The following is a 14439-nucleotide window of genomic DNA, read 5'->3' on the forward strand; positions in this document are numbered from 1 at the left end:
TGCCCTCTTGACACTAGATATCATTATCTAAAGGTAATCATGAAAAATAATGCATTACCGAGTGTGACAAGTACTGCGATGCAAAGCAGATTTGGAGACACTGATGAAGTAGCTTGCTACTTCAAATTTCAAAGGTAAATTTTCTTTTTATGGAAAACAGGAACTTAAATATATAGCAACTTTATTATGCGATCTGAGGCTTTTTATTACCCTTTCTAGAGTTATATCTGATTATTTATAGTTTATAAGGCAACTGTTTCTTTGGAGGTGAGACCTAGGAATCTGCCTTTAAAAAAGCCTAAATGATTCTAATACAGGTGATCATCAGCCTACACTTGGAGAGACACCAATTCTTATAATGGTTCTTAACCTTCCATTTGGATGAAGGATCCCTTTGAAAAGCAATTAAACCTTTGGGACTTCTCATGCATCATTTTAGATTTAAAAGCATAGGATTCATGGACTTTTTAAGAACCACTATTGTACCTACCACAAGAGGAAAATAGCACAAAGTAGAGGTAGATGTTTACCAAACTTTTGATTCTGTGACCTCAAGGTTCAAACCCAAGGAAGAAAACTGGAAAATGTTTAGATGCACACTGGTGTTTGAATGAGAATAGTGAGAAAGCAGAGTTTGTATGTATACAGGGAGCAAGGTAAGAGAACGAGCAGAAAGGATCCTAAGAGGTAAAAAGAGAATATTCCCTCTCCTTCTAATGTACTATAGTCCTCGTTCCATCTACTTCCCCATCTCTTTCATCGTTATGCCCCCTGTGAGTTGTACCTATGCAAGTATCTTATGATTCATTTTAATGCAACTCTCTTAGAACATGAAACTTCCATTTAGTCTTTTTCCTCTAAGGTTGACCCACCCTGGCAGGTGGATTGAGATAAAATTTCTTAAGATTAGACCTAGCGTGAAAAGCACTGAAGAAGTTAGATGTGACTTTAGGTGAGTACCCAGCATCTTTGAGGCTCTTCCCTCATCTATAAAACTGGAACTATAATCATTGCCCCTCCCATTTCACACTCATATGCAAATAAAAAAAGTGTTTATGAAAACATAAATTCTGAAATGTCATCCAGTTGTAAATGACTATTATACAGTTATGCTGCCCTCAATATGTCACTGGAGTAATATGATGGGGTATGAGTAAATCCCTATACAACGAACATATCTCGAGGAGAAATAAATGTAATGTTCATGGGGGAGTGTGTGCAAACAGAAGGGAAACAGCATTGTGACTGCCCACTATATCAGTGGCCATTAACTGTAGCTGCACTTTAGGATCACCAGGGGAGCTTTTCAAATACCCTAAATGCAATGTTGTATCCCATTTTGGATCCTGAAGCCAGAAAAAAGGGCATTAGTAGAAAAACAAATGAAATCCAGATAACGGTAACATCACTGCCTTAATTTCTTAAGGTTTGATGAATGGACCATGGTTACAGAGCTTGTTAACATTAGGATAAACTGGTGAGAGGTATACAGGAACTTCTGTACTATCATGTATTCTATAATTTTTCTTTTAAAGATTTTATTCATTAGACAGAGATCACAAGTAGGCAGAGAGGCAGGCAGAGATAGAGGGCAGGGGAAACGGGCTCCCTGCTGAGCAGAGAGCCCAATGTGGGGCTCGATCCCAGGATCCTGAAATCATGACCTGAGCCGAAGGCAGAGGCTTAACCCACTAAGCTACCCAGGCACCCTGAGTCTTCTGTAATTTCTAAAATTATTTCTCAAACAATATTTAAAACAAAAAAAAAACTACTTAACAATTAATGTATCTATGCCTGGATCCCATCCTAGACAGGTAAATCAGAATCCTTGGGGAGGTGTCTTGACAGCTGTGATTTGGAAATCTTCCCCAGTGTTTCTGATGGACCCTGAGGGTTGAGAAGCTCTTTCTACACTGTGATGCTTATGAGACTGAGATTCTGTCTTGTTCTTAGCTGTCTAGCTTAGCACTTAGCACAGTGCCTCTATACATATATGGGGAGCTTATATAATCACATCCTTGCTGAACTAAACCCTTACCTGCAAAAATCCCCTTCCTTTGAGTCTTCTGTAATAACAGATGGAAAACTGCAAACAGTGCCCCCGCCAAAATACTGGGGGGGGGGGTTCAGATATCTTCCCCCACAAAATAATTCCTATTCATGCCCCCAGTCTCTTATAATTTTCAGCTAACCCTGACCATTACAAGATAGAAAGTCTTAAAATACTAAAACCGCATTGTTCAAGTCTTACTTCGTTCCACGTTACCTAACACATACTTCTTAGGTGTGCAAAATTCTGTCCACTCTGATATGAGACTTTCAGCCTATTAGCCTGCTGTTCCACACAGACCGTGCATTAAGTGTAGTTTGTATGCAGTTCCCTTGAATATATGCTGAATTCATCCTTCTCTGTGTCACATACAGTGAGGCCACAATCCTCGCCTACAGTACAAATCTTTTCCACCTTTCAAGACTCCTCGAAGATGTGATTTTTTTCAGGTCACTCCAGCAAAAAAAGAAAAAGTGAGTGTTTCCTCTATTGTGTCTACTCTTCAAACGACACTAGCATTACTGTTATTTGTGTTCTGTTTTATTCCCCCCACGAGACAAGATTAAACCCCCGGAGGGTAAGGACTATGTGTTATAGGTGTTCTAATCCTCGCGGCGCTTATCAGGATGCTGTCCAAACGGTGAAACATGTAATAAAGATTTAATGTACATTTTGCACAAATACAATATTTAAAAAGGAAAAAGAAAATCAAAATTCAAACACTCCAGGAAACTGCGTTGATCACTCATCTCCTCAAAATATCTTGAAAGGAGTCCCAGAATAATTGTTAAAATTAACTTAAAAAGACTACCAAAGTCTGAATAAAATGTTGATGCTATTGTTACATGGATAAGTGAACAAAGTTTACAAGAAAACTATTACTCCCCCAGATTTTAAGTGTTCAAACAATAGTTTCTCTACTTTTAAGAATTAACCAAGGAAAAAATAAATAAAATATAGAATTAAAGATTCTTGATGGGTGATCAATTACTCAGCCATTCCTTTCGCGTTTCTCTCTCTCCCCCACCACTATCCTCACCCCAATATGCATATATGTATATACACACACACACATGCACACACACACACGCAAACACTAGCAGGATATCATCTATATAACAGGGCCTGAAAAAAATACCTTCATTCTCTCAGAGTCTATACATGAGAAAAAGAAAACGTAAAAATATTAATGAGTATTGTAGAGATCTACAGTGTTTTGAAAAAATCACACACGTAATATATTAAGATGTGTATTTTGTTGGACAACTATTGACAGTTGAGCATTGTTAAAACAAAACATAACTAAAGACGTCATTTTCTGGATGAATTTCTTGAGGAACATTTGCAATTGCTGGTATCTCTGGTTCTTCTGCTTTGGGTTTTTCTCTCATTTCTGTAAAATAAAATATGGAAATAGGTCCAATAAATGGTATTGAAACAATTAAGTATCTCGGGGGAAAAAACTCTGCCTCACACCTTGCACAAAAGCAAATTTCAAATAAATAAAAGTTTTAAATATTAAAATACCATAAGTTTTGTAGAAACAATAAAGTGTTTTTTATACTCTTAGTGTTGGAAAGGCCTTTCTAAGCAGAATAGAGGCCAGAAAACATAAAGGAAAAGAATGACTGGTTTGAAAAACTTAATATTAAAATCATGACAGTTTTGAATAACTAAAAATTAAAATTTTATCATGTAGATGACAAAAACCACTATAAATAAAGTTAAGCCAAAAACAACAGGGGAAATATTTATAACTTTTATGTAGGTGAAAGCTTAATAAATAAGATATAAGGATCTTTAAAATCAATCCAAAAGATCAAATTTAAAATAGAACAGGAAACGGGCGCCTGGGTGGCTCAGTGGGTTAGGCCTCTGCCTTTGGCTCAGGTCATGATCTCCGGGTGCTGGGATCGAGCCCCGCATCAGGCTCTCTGCTCAGCGGGGAGCCTGCTTCCTCCTATTTCTGCCTGTTTTCTGCCTACTTGTGATCTCTGTCAAGTAAATAAATAAAATCTTTATAAAAAAATAGAACAGAGGGACGCCTGGGTGGCTCAGTTGGTTAAGCAGCTGCCTTCGGCTCAGGTCATGATCCCAGCGTCCTGGGATCAAGTCCCACATCGGGCTCCTTGCTCAGCAGGGAGCCTGCTTCTCCCTCTGCCTGCCATTCTGTCTGCCTGTGCTTGCCTGCCATTCTGTCTGCCTGTGCTCGCTCTCTCCCCCTCTCTCTCTGATAAATAAATAAAATCTTAAAAAAAAAATAGAACAGGAATTCAAACGCAATTCTCAAAAGAAAAAAATTCAAATTTATTATAGTCATGAAATTCAAATTCATGATAATATTAATGCCTAGTAGCAGTAGTCATCATTTTAAAAAGTAGAAATTAAAACAATTGGGTTTTTTAGTTTTATTTTTTTAAGCCTAACACATAGGAAAAGGTTGTTTGTTTTTTATTAAAGATTTACTTATTTATTTTAGAGAAGTGGGGACAAAAGCAGGGGAAGCGGCAGAGGGAAAGGGAGAGAGAGAATCCTCAAGCAGGCTCCTTGCTGAATGCAGAAACTGACACGGGGTTCAATCCCGGGACCCTGACCTGAGCCAAAATCAAAAGTCAGACATTCAACAAACCGAGGCACCCAGGTGCCCCAGAAAAGTTTTTTAAAGGTAATAATATGCAGTATGGGGGCACCTGGGTGGCTCAGTGGGTTGGGCCTCTGCCTTTGGCTGGGGTCATGATCTCGGGGTCCTGGGATCGAGCCCGCGTCGGGCTCCCTGCCCAGCGGGGAGCCTGCTTTCCCTCTCTCTCTGCCTGCCTCTCTGCCTAATTGTGATCCCTCTCTCTGTCAAATAAATAAATATACATGTAAAAAAAATATGCAGTATGGTCAAGGGCCTAGTGGAAAGGCATTATATAAACTCTTGGTTTGTGTGGATTGCTACAATATTTTGGGATGCTGGTCTGAGAGAATGTATCCAAACATTAAATGTGGGTACCTTTTGGCCCAGCATTTCAATTTCTAGAGATTTATCCAAAGAATATAATTGGACAGACAAACTTCCTGTGCCTCAGTTTTCTAATCTATGAAATGGGGATAATATTGTTTTTCTGTTAGGGCTTTAACATTGAATAAAATAATTCACCCAAAATGTTTAATAGTTTCTGGCACATAGAAAGTGCCCCATAAATGTTACTTCCAATGATGTCCATTGAACTCTGTTTTAATAGTAAAAGTTGGCAGTAATGTAAGTGTTCGTCATTTCAGAGATTGGCTGAATAAATTATTGTACATATAATACCATATAACTGCTACAAAAGATTTCATCAAGATGGCCATGATATATATTGTATGTGAAAAAACGCAGGTTACAGAATGTATTCTACTATCTCATTTGTTTTTTTTAAGATTTTATTTATTTATTTATTTGATAGAGAGAGATCACAAGTAGGCAGAGAGGCAGGTGGGTGCAGGGGGTGAGGAGCAGGTGGCTCCCTGATGAGCAGAGAGCCCAATGCAGGACTTGATCCCAGGACCCTAGGGATCATGACCTAAGCCGAAGGCAGAGGCCTTAACCCACTGAGCCACCCAGGCCCCCCTACTATCTCATTTGTTAAAATGAAGGAAAACGACCTTCAGGATGAGGATCAAAGATAGGAGATGGTGTTAGAGTGGACTTACTCTACATTCACTTACATATTGCCCTCCTTTATCATGATGAACATTCATAATTCATTATTATGAACATTTTCTACTCAGTAAAAAAGGTAGATACTTCCACTTGTTTGGCCAGACAAAACCCCCAAAAAAGAAATCACGAATTAATTTCCCACATTCACCTTGGCAAGAATGAACTTTCTAGAACAGAGCCCTGTGTGGATGAGAGCTGCTTCTCCAGCAGGGGCTCCTGTCAGCACAGGCCCATGCTTCACCCTATCTGCTTTTTACTCTAATTTTTTCTTTTCTTTACTCCAATTTTTTCAGGGTATTTCCAACTAACCCCATGCTTTTGTTGCACTCATCTTTTAGGAAAGAGAATAAATAAGCTACCAGAAGGATTTCTTTAGGAAACAATCGCCTGGAGAGAACTCTAGTCTGGGAGACTCAGCCCTTTGCTAACATTGTCTATGGTATTGTACGAAGAGTAAGTGAAACAGAAGAACGGTCACATTATTTAAAAAGTGTTATGCTTAAGAGAAAGCTTTTCAGGAATAGGCATTGAAATAGAAAGGGGTTTTAGAAAACTTGATAAATCCTACAAAAATGAGCTCCCCAGTAACAGGATCACATTTTATATCTTTATAATTTCCTCATACCTTGTACCCTGAGAATTTACTTGCTTTAAGTTTGCTGGGAAATTTTTATTCTCAAGAAATACTATATTCCTGAAATTTTCCTATTAATTTAGATTTGACTGTTCTTTAAAATATTTTGTACATAATTCATCTTATATTGGGTTCATTTCACTTTACTGGCTAATGCTTCCCAGGTATATCAAACACCTACTATAAACAATTATATTTTCTTTTTTTATTATTAAGAGATTTTATTTATTTATTTGAGAGAGAGTGAGAGTGAGAAATCATGAGAAGGGAGAAGGTCAGAGGGAGAAGCAGACTCCCCACGATGCTGGGAGCCCCATGTGGGACTTGATCCCTGGACTCCAGGATCATGACCTGAGCCGAAGGCAGTCGCTTAACCAACTGAGCCATCAGGCGCCCCACACTTATATTTTCAATGATTTTCTTTTAATTCTTTGTAAATGTGCCAAACAGACATTGGTTGGATGAAAAACATTTTTTACTGGAAACTAGCTAATGACATTAATCGTATCCTTTGCAATAATGGGAGATACCCTACGATTGTTAAGGCAGGCTATAAAATCACCACTCCAAGGGAGACATACCTATGTTGGTGCTCTAATTATAAATGGGGAACCCCACTAAGTGGCAGTATCACTGACTTATCCCGATAAAACACCCTACCTCGAGGAAAAGTATAAACATCCTTAGCATCCTCCTGGTGTGCTTTAGGATCCTGGCCTTGGGGCCCACCTGTTTCTTGATGTGGTTCTGGAAAGCATTCTTTGGGCAGATCCTTATTTTTATATGCCTTAGTAGAAAGATCTTCAGGCCCAGGTGTTTCTTGGTATATTTCAGGTGAATAGTCTTCAGGCCCAGGTGTTTCTTGGCATATTTCAGGTGAGCCTTCCTCAGGCCTAGGTGTTTCTTGGTATATTTCAGGTGAACCTTCCTCAGGCGCAGGTGTTTCTTGGTATATTTCAGGTGAGCCATCCTCAGGCCCAGGTGTTTTTTGGTATATTTCAGGTGAACCTTCCTCAGGCACAGGTGTTTCATGGTATATTTCAGGAGGATATTCCTCAAGAGCAGGCACTTTTTGGGTTGTGTTATGAGAGAATGCTTTAGGCACAGCAATTTCTTTATATGTTTCATGAGAGAAGTGTTCAGGTTCAACTGTTTCTTGGTGTGTCTTTGTAGAAAGGTCTTTAGGCACAGCTATTTCTTGTGTCTTAGGAAAGAAGCTTTCAATCTCAGCCATTCCTTGTTCTGGTTCAGAATTGTATTCCTCAGGTTCACCTCTCTTTTGGTATGTCTCAAGAGCATACCCTTTAGGCATATCTGGTTTGGAGAATGCTTCAGGGGAGCATGCTTCCAAGTCAGCTATGTCTTCAGATGTTTTAGAAGGAAGGACTTTGACTACAGTTGTTTCTTGGCACATTGTAGAGGAGAGGGCTTTAGGTTCAGCCGTATCAGGGCACATTCTGGAAGGATGGTTTTGAAGTATGGCGGTTTCCTGGCACATTGTAGAAGTGAAATCTTCAGGTTCAGCTGTATCAGGGCACATTATGGAAGAATGGCCTTGAATCACGGCCATTTCTTGGCACGTTGTAGGAGAGAGGTCTTCAGGTTCAGCTGTATCAGGGCACATTATGGAAGAATGGCCTTGAATCATGGCCATTTCCTGGTACATTGTAGGAGAGAGGGCTTCAGGTTCAGCCACATCTTGGCATGTTTCAGAAGGGTGGTTTTGTACAACTGTTTCTTGTAACTCAGAAGAATGATCCTGATGTATGTTTTCTTGATCCACTGCAGAAAATTGTGTCTCAGGCATAACTTTTTTGGGAGAGGCTAGCAGAGACAACACTTCAGTTATACTCTTAGGTGGTTCAGTTTCTTTCTCCGTAGGTACCAGTGCTTTCTCCATTGTGTCTTTTTTAAATTGTGACTGAGGTTCCTCCTTTAGTTCTGTACTTTGTCGTCTCTTTCTTCCTCTTTTGTTTCCTTTTCCTGTCCTTGGCCGCTTGCATTTTTTCTCTCTGGGGAAGATAAGAATTAGTGTCAGCAATGGGATTACAGGATTAGAAGAAATCCTTAGTGATAACAGTACCAGGTCTCCCGCATCCTACTGTGTTGTATGACCATGAACAAATATTAATCTCTGTAGACCTCAACCTTCTTGTTTGTAAAATGAAGGAGAAGTGCTAGATGTTCTCAGTTGGCAAGAGAAGAAATGTCCCTCGGGGAATTTTTGTCTCTGACACCTGGCTCACACAGAATCTTCCTGGTGAGTGGAGAGAGAGAGAGAGTGTGTGTGTGTGTGTGTGTATGTGTGTGTGTGTGTTTGAAACCCTATACTTAACGATTGGTCCTGGTAAGTGTATTACTCATGTTGTACAGGAATAGACTGGCATGCTGGTTTACACAGATGTCTCTTTGGGTCGAGTCTATGTGAGTTAGTCCCACTATGCCCTGCGCAAACGGATACAACTGTGTTTCTAGATCTGCAATCTAGGCACAGCTCCTTGCCTGTGCAGCCCGCAGACAGAAGATATATGTATAATTGCTTATCTAATTCAGCGTCTTGTGTACAGAATGTTAATCGCTGTGATACATGTCAAATGAGATGTACTGTAAGCTGGGCCAAAAGCTGCAAAAACATTTCTGGAAATAAAGAAGTCTAGTAGAAAGGCATGAGTGGCCATATTATACCTACTCCAAATTAATAGCTAGAGGAGGGATCTAAAAGATAAAAGGATATGCATGGAAATTGCAGTTAATGACAAATTGTTAGTTATTGCCACTACAAGCAAATACAGATGGCTAATGCAGATGGGCTGGGGGGTTGGGGGAGGAAAAGGTGCTATAAATAAACATTTCATCATTTTTCTAAACCTATTGAAATTCTGTTCTATGCTACCTGCTCTGCGGAGCCTTCTCTTAGAGATCACAGGCTGAAATGTTCTCCTTGCTCAGGATTTATGACGAGGGTCATGCTTTTAGGGGAGGGACATGGACTGCCTCATACTTTCATTTTTTCTGGGGAGATATTCTGAGAGTAAATATTCTTATTTCTTTTAGCAAACAAGGTAAAACCAGCGCTTTTATATCTCTGCAGTGTTCATAATTCCTTGCATACTTAAATGGGTACCCTATTCTACCTTTATTTATGTTTGGTGATTTCCATAGTTAAAAATTTTTTTAAAGGTGGCCTCACAAGAACTAGTTTGAAATCAATGTTTTGAAAGTTATATATGTGGGGCACCTGGGTGGCTCAGTGGGATAAGCCTCTGCCTTCAGCTCAGGTCATGATCTCAGGGTCCTGGGATTTAGCCCCGCATCCGGCTCTCTGCTCGGTGGGGAGTCTGCTTCCCCCTCTCTCTCTGCCTGCCTCTCTGCCTACTTGTGATCTCTCTCTCACTGTCAAATAAAATCTTTTTAAAAAATAAAAAAAAGTTATCTATGTAATAAGACAGTCAAAAATAAGTATTAAAAGTAATATACAAGAGGGGTGCCTGGGTGTCAATGGGTTAAAGCCTCTGCCTTCAGCTCAGGTCATGATCTCAGGGTCCTGGGATTGAGCCCCACATGGGGCTCTCTGCTCAGCAGGGAGCCTGCTTCCCCTCTCTCTCTCTCTGCCTGCCTCTCTGCCTATTTGTGATCTCTTCTGTCAAATAAATAAATAAAATCTTTTTTTAAAAAAAGTAATAAAGAAGAAGATGTGCAAAAACGATGGGATGAGACCTCAGCATTATAGAGTTTAATTCCAAGTGACAGAGGACACAAGATAATTTTTGAAGTCCTCATTGTCAGATTTTTAAAAGATGCTGTATGTGACTTTTTCAGGAAACACATTTCATCCTAGATATTAAATCCTAAATAATTTGTTAGGTACAACTCTGAGGGATACTGAGTTATGTTCCATATTCTTCCTGGTTGTTTTTCAAAAGCCACAAATACATCTATGTGGCCTAAAGTTTAATCCAGACTCCGTCACTGGTCAGCTATGTGATCACGGACAAGTCACTTAAGCTCTCTATTCCTTGGTTTCTTCATAGGTAAAATGGAGTAAATGGTATCTGTCCAACTTCATGTGGTAGTTGTAAGAATTGCATATAATAGGGGTTCCTGGGTAGCTCAGTTGGCTAAGCATCCAATGCTTGGTTTTTGGCTCAGGTCATGATCTCAGGGTCCTGAGAGTGAGCCCCATGTTGAGCTCCCTGCTCAGCAGGGAATCTGCTTCCCCTCCCCCCTCCCCCCGCTCATGCACACTCTCTCTCTCTAAAAATAAATAAATCTTTTTTAAAAAGAACTGCATATAATAACTTGGATGAGTGAATTATTCAGGTATAAATTAGTACTCATATTAATACGGGAAGCCCAGTCCTTCTTATGTGCCAGGCACGGTTTTGAGTAATTTACTTATTCTATTATCTCATATAATTTTCACATCATCCACTTATGAGACAGATACTATTATTACCTCCATTTTGCAGATGACAAAACCAAGGCACTTTCTTGTCCAAGGTCAAATGGCTAGAAGTGGGGGAGTCACACCTCAGATCTAGCCATTCTGGCTGTAACAGCCAGGGCTCTTAACCATGACCCTCTGCTGCTTCTTTCTGGAACCACCAAGGTTTCACTGTGTGGTGTGTTATGGTAAAAACAGCCCTCAGCAGTAAAGAGATGTGTCACAAGAGCATGGCCAGCCAGCTGCCAAGAGACTTACCAAGGTGTCATCTACGTCAGTGGCTTTTTCAGCCTTGCCCCACCGCCCCCAACCCAGCAAGCCCAGAAACCCAATTCTATCAGCACACGGAGAAGAGCTCTTTTTATCTGGAATAGAACTCATCAACCAGCTCAGAGAGACTGATAGATAAGCCTAAAGACCAGTTTTTAAGGAAACAGTGAGAAAAGCAAAGTCACCTAGCAGAGGATGCTTGGACTAACAGACGAATGTATTCTTTCTCTGTACCAAGTATTTGAGAAGCCAAGTAACAATCAGAAGTTTGCTTGGCAAGTATGGAATTAGGGGAGCTAATAGGATATTCTTCAACTGAGTCACCTGCCACAGGACTCGAGTACAAAAGTTTCTGCTGTAATTCCTGGAAAATCATAACTCCTGGAAAACCTTTCTACAAATCAAAGTGCAGTGCTTTGCGGGGGGCGGGGGGGGAATGAGTTAAGGCAAATAACTCAAATTCTGTGCAAATTTTTGTTTGTTTTTATTAAGTAGGTCTAACACGGGACTTGAACACTCAACCCTGAGATCAAGACCTGAGCCAGATCAAGAGTCAGGGGGCTTAACTGACTGAGCCACAGAGGCACCCCTTGTGCAACACCAACGAAAATAATGGGTACCCAGGAGATGACTTGAGTAGTCCAGACAGGCCGCTTACCCCTGCTGGAGGCTGCCTGAGACAGAGTGAAAATACTCAAAAGCAACAGTGTAAATGCAGGCTTTCAGCTGCTGAGATCATGCAAATGATGGGGGTACTCTGAGCCAGCAGGCTGGGCAAGGAGATTGTGCAAGCTACATGTGGGGAGCAGTGCAGGGCTAATCCTATCCTCTGGGGAAGGATGCCTGAATGCACCCTGCTTTTGCAGCAGCCAAGCTGAAGATTTTCCCTTTTCGAAGGTTTTAATTGTATTCCCTTTTGACCAGGCAAAATCTCAAACCAATACAACTTCTACATTATACTGACATCATTCTCCTATTTACCAATCATATGTGAGCTGACTGGTGCTGTAGAAACTCGCCTTGTAGCAAACTAGCTGGTAACTCAGTCCACAGGGGGATAGGTGCTTTTTCTCCAGAAAAGTGCTAAAACATCTACATTGTACTTTTTTTTAAATGATGCCTACAAATATGTAACCTATTTTATCTTTGCCATCAAAAGAAACATTTTTGCAGCAATGAAGAAATGCAAATCTAACTGCTAATCTAATAATAATAAGAATGATGATAATAAGTGTTTAGATCAGTGGTTTTCAACTGGGGGCGATTTTGCCCCTTCGTTTCCCCCCTACGCCCCACCCCCTGTCCTATGTCAGCAGACATTTGACAATGTCTGGAAACACTTTTGGTTGTCACAACATGGGTGAGGAGTGCTACTACTTTCTAGATGCCAGAGAAGCTACAAACCATCTACAATGCACAGAACAGCCTCCCACACAAAGACTTACCCTGCCCACAGCCTCAATAGTGCCCAGATTGAGATACTCTGGCTTAGATGGGCTAAACTCAAACTCTGGCTCCTTGGGCTCCCCGTTTCTATCTCTAAGCATGTCCAAGTACCTCTGTTTTCAGAGTCCTATTTTAAATGAGTGTAGTTAGAAGCTGCCTCGTTTATAATCATGGTTTCAGACTCCCTCCCTAAGGGAGGCAGGTGACTTTGCTTGGAGATTTAAGAACTCCTACACTCTTCCATCACTTGTTTCCATGGTTTACTCCATAGAGAGTTAGCACTCTTATTCAATTAGGATTTTACTAATTGAAAGCTTGGAAAAACTAGCTCAACATTCTCCTCCAAGATATCTACTGCTCCCAAAAGATGCTTCTATGGTTGTATTACCAGGGTAGTAGAACACCAGGCCCCTCTATAATATGATTCAGCTGCCTGGGGCTTTAATTTAAGAAGAACAGGAATAAAATTCTTTTCTCAACCCTTCACTAGCTATGCGATTTTAGTCAAGAGATTTAACCTTTGGAGACTTGGGGTTTTTTTGTTTTTGGGGTTTGTTTGTTTTGTAAAATAAGAATAGTCCCCCACCCCCTCCAATTTCTGGGGTTGTTGGAAAGATACAGTGTGTAAAAGCATGTCAGCACTACTTGACCCAAAGCATATACTGGACAAATATAAGTTCTTTTCCCTCGCAATGATACTGTACCCAAAATGCCACTGCAAATTTTGCTTCTCTTGTGCTTCAGCTTTCCTTTTTCTGAGTTGCTCTCTGTTTCGCAAATTCCAAGTTCCAGTGACTTCTGTAGGATCAAAATGGAAGTTAGAGGATGTAGTGATAAATTGTGGCATTTATCAGCAAGAGTCCTAGGGCACAGTGGTAGAACCTCTACACAAGGTGTCTGTTTTGCTCCCAGCTTTTGGAGAACAAAGACCATATCTTATTTATCTCTGTACTGACCTCCAAAGAGTGCCTAGGAGCAAATATTCAGTAAACACTTTTTAAACGAAAGAGTCAGTACATAAGTGTGCTATTAACCCATTAATTTCTTCAAAATAATTTTACATATTGTAGAAACATTAAAAAAAATCAACCATGTTCTGCTATCCTTAATGTTAGAACCTGTTTTCATTTTATTTCTCATACCCATCTAGTCCTTATATTACATAAATCTGTAATGATTGCATACTATAATTTTATCATTATTAACCTAACATTATGTCAGATATATTTTCTATGAGATAGTCCTCATAATTGTAACTTCAATCAAGTTGATGTATTTCTGTTTGTTCAGTCATTCTACTAGCATTGGTTGTTGCCAATTTTATGGGAATTTTATGGCAAATTTTTTTCCATTGTAGATCAAATTATAATAAGAACATTCATGCATACAGCTTCTTTCCTTTTGAATTTTTTCCTTAGGATGATGTTTCTCCAAGTTCTTTGGAAAGTTATCAAAAAAGGGTTCTGTTGCCATCTAAGTTGTGAAAAGTTAGTGGGTCTTCTTAGAACTGTAAAGTGATTATAAACTTCCACTGAGATTCCAAAGAGACAGATCATGCCCCTTGGACCACAGCACCTTTTGTTCTTAGGATAGAAATTCTTAGTGAACTTTGATGGGGGAATAATATACCTTCATTTTTATCAATGTTTAAGTAAATCTCCTTCAATTATGAATGTAGGTGACAAACCACAGCAATTTTTGTTCAGTAACTGACTTTGTCACCAAAAGAAATCACAGTTTTTTCCTATCACAATACAGTTGTTACAGATACCTAAAAATACAATTTATTTGAGATGATATATTCAATCTGATACAGTGGTTTTAGACTCACCTTAATATGATCTTGTTATTTAATACATTTACAAATAAGCATATATATTACTATATCACAATTTTAAAATTTTGAT

At 39.6% G+C, this 14439-nt stretch overlaps 1 protein-coding gene across 6 annotated transcripts in view; it reads right to left on the bottom strand.

Annotated features, from left to right (window-relative positions):
• Window positions 1-2694: 2694 nt before the first annotated feature.
• The window catches only part of HEMGN (hemogen), a 36064-nt gene continuing 24319 nt past the window's right edge, over window positions 2695-14439 (bottom strand). For 3 of the 6 annotated variants that reach the window (XM_082694941.1, XM_082694939.1, XM_082694940.1), the window contains 3 exons: window positions 13237-13330; window positions 7033-8384; window positions 2695-3443 (listed from right to left, as the gene is read on the bottom strand). In XM_082694941.1, the coding sequence (XP_082551067.1) occupies window positions 3337-3443; window positions 7033-8384; window positions 13237-13330 (1553 nt within the window). In that variant the 3' untranslated portion in view covers window positions 2695-3336. Of the gene's footprint in view, window positions 3444-7032; window positions 8385-13231; window positions 13331-14439 lie in introns of all 6 variants that reach the window. The other 3 variants (XM_082694943.1, XM_082694942.1, XM_082694944.1) reach the window with 2 other exon arrangements.

Source organism: Mustela nivalis (assembly GCF_964662115.1).
Source record: "Mustela nivalis genome assembly, chromosome: 13".
Lineage (NCBI taxonomy): Eukaryota > Metazoa > Chordata > Mammalia > Carnivora > Mustelidae > Mustela > Mustela nivalis.